We start from the raw sequence: 5,335 nt of genomic DNA on the forward strand, positions 1-5,335 counted from the left end.
GGAACCAGACCTACACACCGAACAACGAGAAGCAATTAACACCCAGCGCACCGGCCCCCCGCGGTGGCCAGGGCGGAGGGAGGGGGCGGAGGGGAGAAGCGCAGCTCAGGCCTCCCTCGTCCACCCCTTCGAGGTGCCGGCAGCCCCCTTCCAGGAGCGGGGCCTCTGAGAAACGGAGAGCAGGGGCAGGGGCAGGAAAAGATATCCACGCTTCTTTAAAAGCTCAGGGAAAAAAAAACGAAAAGCAAGAAGGGGGTGCACACTCACGCACACACACGCTGCGCCCTGCCCGAACCGGAGGGATTCCACAGCCCCCCAGCTCTTCCCCGTGGCCGAGGGGTGCAGAAGCACCGATCGCTGGCCCGATCCCCCCGCAGCAGCACGCAAAATGCGATAAACGCTGCACAATAAGCGGCTGGAAGTGAGGGGGTGCGGGGAAGACACGACGGACGGTGCCTCGCCCAGACGTGCGGAGTTCGGACCTCCTGCTCCTCCCGGGAGCCCGAGCACAGGAGCAGGACCAGCCCAAAATAGGGTTTGGTTTGGTTTGTTATAGATAGATCATAGGAGAGAAATTAAATTAAATTAAATTAAAACCTCTCCGCTCCGGCCCTGCTCCGGCCTGCCTTGGCAGGTCCCCGGTGTCCCCTCGCGTCCCTCCTCGCCCCCTCGGGGCTGCCGGCAGCGCCGGTCCCGGCCGGAGCACGGCCCCAGCTCGGCAGCACCGCCAATCCCGGTGCCCAAGGCCGGCTCCTTCCCCGGGCGGGCCCCGCAGGCTCCCCGAGCACGGCGAGAGGGGCTCTGGGAGCGGGAGGGAAAGCGGCTGCAAGGACACGGTGCAGCAAAGCCTACGGAAGACTCGCGGACAACGGCGCTGCCCCATCCCGAGGGGCCCGTCCCCTGCTCCCGGGTGGATTTAAGGACGAATTCTCGCACACGCAGCCCACGCGAAGCCGCCCCCGCACGGCCGCGGGTTCCGGCGAGATGCGGAGCCGCAGCTCGGCCTCGCCGCCCGCTCGCAGCCACCGCGGCACTAAACAGCATCCCGAGATCCAACAGCCACCCCGCATCCCCTCATCCTCTTCCCATTTATTTTTTTGGAAGACCCACTGAAGCAGATGGGTGCTTCCCCTCCCCGTCCCGCACCGCCAAGGGCCTGAGCAGCTCGTTGAAATTAAGTTTTACAAGTTTCACTTGCTCTCGATGCATCCACGAGCTTTATGGACATTCTCCAGCATACCCTGGCCCGTGATTAAGCCTCATATTTGCATGCTAATTTTCTCGCCCTTGACTCATTTAAGAAAAATGTTTACAGTGGAAAAACATACTAAAAATGTTAAGGGAAGCCAGGCCGGGTTGCTACTCTTCTCGTTTTGTAAGATTAAAAAAAATAGGGTAGTAATAATAATAATAACGATAAATAAGACAGCAAACAGCAGCGCAAGGCAGGGAACAAAAGGGCCGGGAGGTGCGGCCCAAGCGTCGCAGGGCCCGTCCCGGAGCGGGGTCCGAGGGGCCTCCCCAGGGGATGCTCGGCGCAAGGAGAGGGCAGGGGGGGAAAGGAGGGGGGACGCGTTTTTTACCTGCACTCTGGACTCCACCAAGTCTAGCCTGAGAGCCAGAGCCTCTCGCATAAACACGTCCGGGTAATGACTCTCATTAAACGCCTTTTCCAGCTCCTCGAGCTGCCAGCCAGTAAAATTGGTGCGGGTTCGTCTTCTTTTACAGCCAGGACTTTCCTTGTCCGGGTCACCCGAGTCTGAAAAAGCAGAAATACCCTCAGGTCCCTGGGAGACAGGCCTTCTCCCCCCCTCCCTGCCATTCACAGGAGCCTTTTAACTTTTGTGCTCGGTAGCGTTGGTAAAAGAGCGGGATTATTCACACACCTGCGCTAAAAATGGGGAGGAACCCGATCTGCCCTCGCCTCCTCCGAAAATGTACTTTACAGAACATTTATTCCTGAAGGAAGCTCTCCACAGGCACTCAGCTGGCAGAGAGAGAGAGAGAAGTTCCAATATTTGCTCCAACCACCGAAGGTTTCATTAAAAAAAAAAATCAAAAATAAAAAATAAAAGCCCCCCCCTCTTTCCCTTCCCCAGCCCCTCCGGAGCACCTGCGTGGGGCACAGCTCACGGCCCCGTTCCACGCGGGACCCCGGGTGCGGGGCGGCCCCTGGGCCTCCCGCAGTCCCCCCGAGCACGGGCGGGCGTGGGGCTGGGATGTTCGCAGCCTCTCCGAGTACCTACAGCTCCAGGCTGGGGATTTTCAGCCCCGACTGCACCTCCCCTAATGTTTTCCGCCAGGTGTGGAAATTAAGAAAAAAAAAATCATAATAATAGTAATAATTATAATAATTTGTGTTTAGTTGAGGTGCAGCGCGGGGCAGCTCCAGGCTTAACCAGAAGGATGTTGGGGCGACAGAATGTTTTAGTAGCTGAACAATAGCGGTGCCACAGGCCGGCGGGGAGGGAAGGAGGGAGAACGCTCCTCTTTGGTTAAATCGTATTAAAAAATAATTATTACCGCTCTTCATTCCCCAAACCCCAGTGATTCCCATTATTATTTTTATTATTATCATCTTTTAATGGCGTGATCCGAGCTGCCACACGATGAACTTTGGGGGAAGGCACCGGGCCGGGCCCGCTATTGTTCAGGGCACACGCGTGGCCCTGCGCCGCTGGGAGCGGGGAGCGCTGCCGGCGCTCGGACCGGGGCCGTCCGCCCCCTCGGGGGGCCAGCACAGCCTCCCACCCTGCCCCCCTGACACCCCAAAACCCGCGGGAGAGGACAGCGGGGCTGCGCGGGTGCGGGGCTGCTGTTCCTCCGCGCTGACAGCCCCGGGCGGGGAGCGGCGCTCGGCGGCGGGGTGCGGGGCGGGGGGACACCCGCGACACGGGGCCGCTCCTACCTGCGAGCTTGAAGGGCTGGCTGTCCCCGCTCACCCCGCAGCCGGAGGGGATCAGCGGCGCCGGGTTGACCACAGAGGCGGCGCAGGAGCCGCTCAGTAATCCATCGATGGAGAAGGGCACGGAGGCGGCCGCCGACTGCAGCTGGTGCCCGGCCAGCTCGTAGACGTGGTGGTGGCCGAGCGGGTAAGGGAAGCCCACCATCCCCCCGAACTGGGCATGAGGATGCTCCAGGATGCGGCTGTCCATCATGGGGGCGGCTCTAGGGCGGGGGGTGCCGGCGGGGCTGGGGGCGCTGGCGGCGGGGCGGCTGGGGCCGGGGGTGCTGCTGGCGGAGGAGGCGGCGCGGCGAGGGGCTCATGCTGCAGGGCGCCGGGCGCTTTAACTTTATCAACATCAGGCTCCCAATAATTAGCTCAGGCTGGGGGAATTTGGGACCAATAAGAAACGTTAATCGGTCCTGACGTCAGAGACGTGCCAGTGTGGGGAGCAAACGTTTTCCATATCGATTGCTAATTATACCTGACATCCAGCCTCAATAAACAATATCAGAGCTGTCACAACACGACGAGGGGGGCTTTGATACGAACTCCAGCCCGAGGAGGGCGGCGGGGGCCGGGCGGGCAGGGGGTGCGGCGGGCAGGGGGGGCGGAGGGGAACGCGAGGATCTGCCTGATACCCGGTTAAATACTAAACAGTCGGAGTTACACACACACGGCCTCCCCCCCCACCCCTCCAACCCACCCTCTTCCCCCTTGTCCCCTCCCCTCGCCAAATCACTAATAGATTTCCCTTTAAAACATTCACCAGCGTGTTGTGGGGATTTTTCACCAGAAATGCTCTACTCTCTGAACCTTTAAAGTGATGTTGCTCCAATTACAGAGAGACATTGAGCGGCAAATAGACTGATCCAATAATAGGAGATTCATCATCCGCTCTTTCCAGAGCTGTCACATTGAATTTAAAACTACAAGCCTTTTCATCTCCTCTCCGGCTCTATAACAGGGGAGAGGGGAGGGGGGCAGAGGGAAAAAATGGGGGGGAAAGGAAGGAGAAAAAAATGAAAAAGGAAGAGCCGTTTACAGCGTTTAGGAGGAGATTTGAGCATATCAATCGAAATCATAATTAATGCAATCTCCTATCGATTCGGCCACAGACACCCCGCTCTCCAGCAGCAGCCACAACCTTTGAATTGTGAGCGCAGCCACGACCAGAAGCAGCCTCTGACCGCTAAAGAGGAGGCCAAAAACTCGTACTACTACTAATTTTTAAAAATCAAACCCGAACAAAGTTCCCATCCCTACATCCCTCCCATTTCACCTTCTCCTCTGGAGCACACCCCACTCTTCATCCCGCCAGTCACCCACAGCCCCCAAACTGTTAAATTACTAATTAAATTACGTCTGCATAGAAGTTTTCACCCAGATAAAACACTGATAGATTCCCCCGGTGAACAATTTAAGGCACGGTTCTCCGGCAAAGCGCGGGGCCGGGGACCCCCAGTTTTGTGCCCTCTCCCGGTTAGAGGAACACTTCTCCAGCTCCCAGGAGAGGGGAAGAGGGGGAACTTCCCAGCCCCTGGCATCCCGAGCCCGCAGGAGCGGAGCTGGCGGTCCCCAGGGCCGGGGGACCCAACCTGGCGACCCCCGGGAGGGTGGGAAGAGGAGCGAGGGGAGAAGCAGCGTTTGCGTTTAACAAAGAGCAGAGGGAAAAGGGCCGGGCCGGGCAATCAGACAGGGGAAACTCTTTAAATCTTCCTGGGAGGTTCGTGCGGAATGAAATCCTTGGAGTCGAGAGGCGGGCGCGGTGGGGTGAGAAAGGGAAAGAAATAAAAATAGGTAGGAAGGAAAAAGGAGAGAGGAGGGAAGGGGAAAGAGGGAGAGACACTTTATCTCTGGAAAACATACAAATAGATTTTCCAGTTATAAAATATCCAGTCAAGATGATGCATTTCCTAGCGCGGGTTTGTGTGGGTATGAGAAAGGGGGAAGTTAAAATTGAAATGAAAAAGGAAGTCGAGTCTCTAATCTATGCTGTCTGTCCGGAGCTGTATTTATTCACCTAATTGAATGCCATACAATATACTGCTGTATTATTGCTGTTCCCTCCCTCCCCCCTATAGATTAGTTTAATTATGGTCTCCCTGCCTCTGCTTAGAGCTAAAAGGTAGTTTGAATTTGGACTACACAGCCCTAACAGAAATAAGAAAATGATGGGGTTGGTATTAATTCTGGGGTCAAGGGCTTCACTTTTCACCATAATTTAATTTCTTTCTCTATAAATACTAAATGTAAACTGTGTCCACTGGACCAAATTTTGCCTGTAGCAATAAATGCCTCATTTTCTGTCGGATTTCAGGAGAGGAATGCGAGCGGGACGTGTTTCTGAATACAGAATGGTAATCAATCCAGCACAGAACAAGAGAGGGG

At 56.6% G+C, this 5,335-nt stretch overlaps 1 protein-coding gene across 1 annotated transcript in view; it reads right to left on the bottom strand.

The window, feature by feature from the left end:
• The window catches only part of UNCX (UNC homeobox), a 4,689-nt gene extending 1,508 nt beyond the window's left edge, over positions 1 to 3,181 (bottom strand). The window contains 3 exon segments of the mRNA XM_030958299.1: positions 1 to 10; positions 1,584 to 1,759; positions 2,909 to 3,181. The exon segment at positions 1 to 10 is cut by the window's left edge and continues 843 nt beyond it. Of these exon segments, the coding sequence (XP_030814159.1) occupies positions 1 to 10; positions 1,584 to 1,759; positions 2,909 to 3,158 (436 nt within the window). The 5' untranslated portion in view covers positions 3,159 to 3,181.
• Between the last annotated feature and the right edge of the window lie 2,154 nt (positions 3,182 to 5,335).

This window comes from Camarhynchus parvulus, chromosome 14, assembly GCF_901933205.1.
Source record: "Camarhynchus parvulus chromosome 14, STF_HiC, whole genome shotgun sequence".
NCBI lineage: Eukaryota > Metazoa > Chordata > Aves > Passeriformes > Thraupidae > Camarhynchus > Camarhynchus parvulus.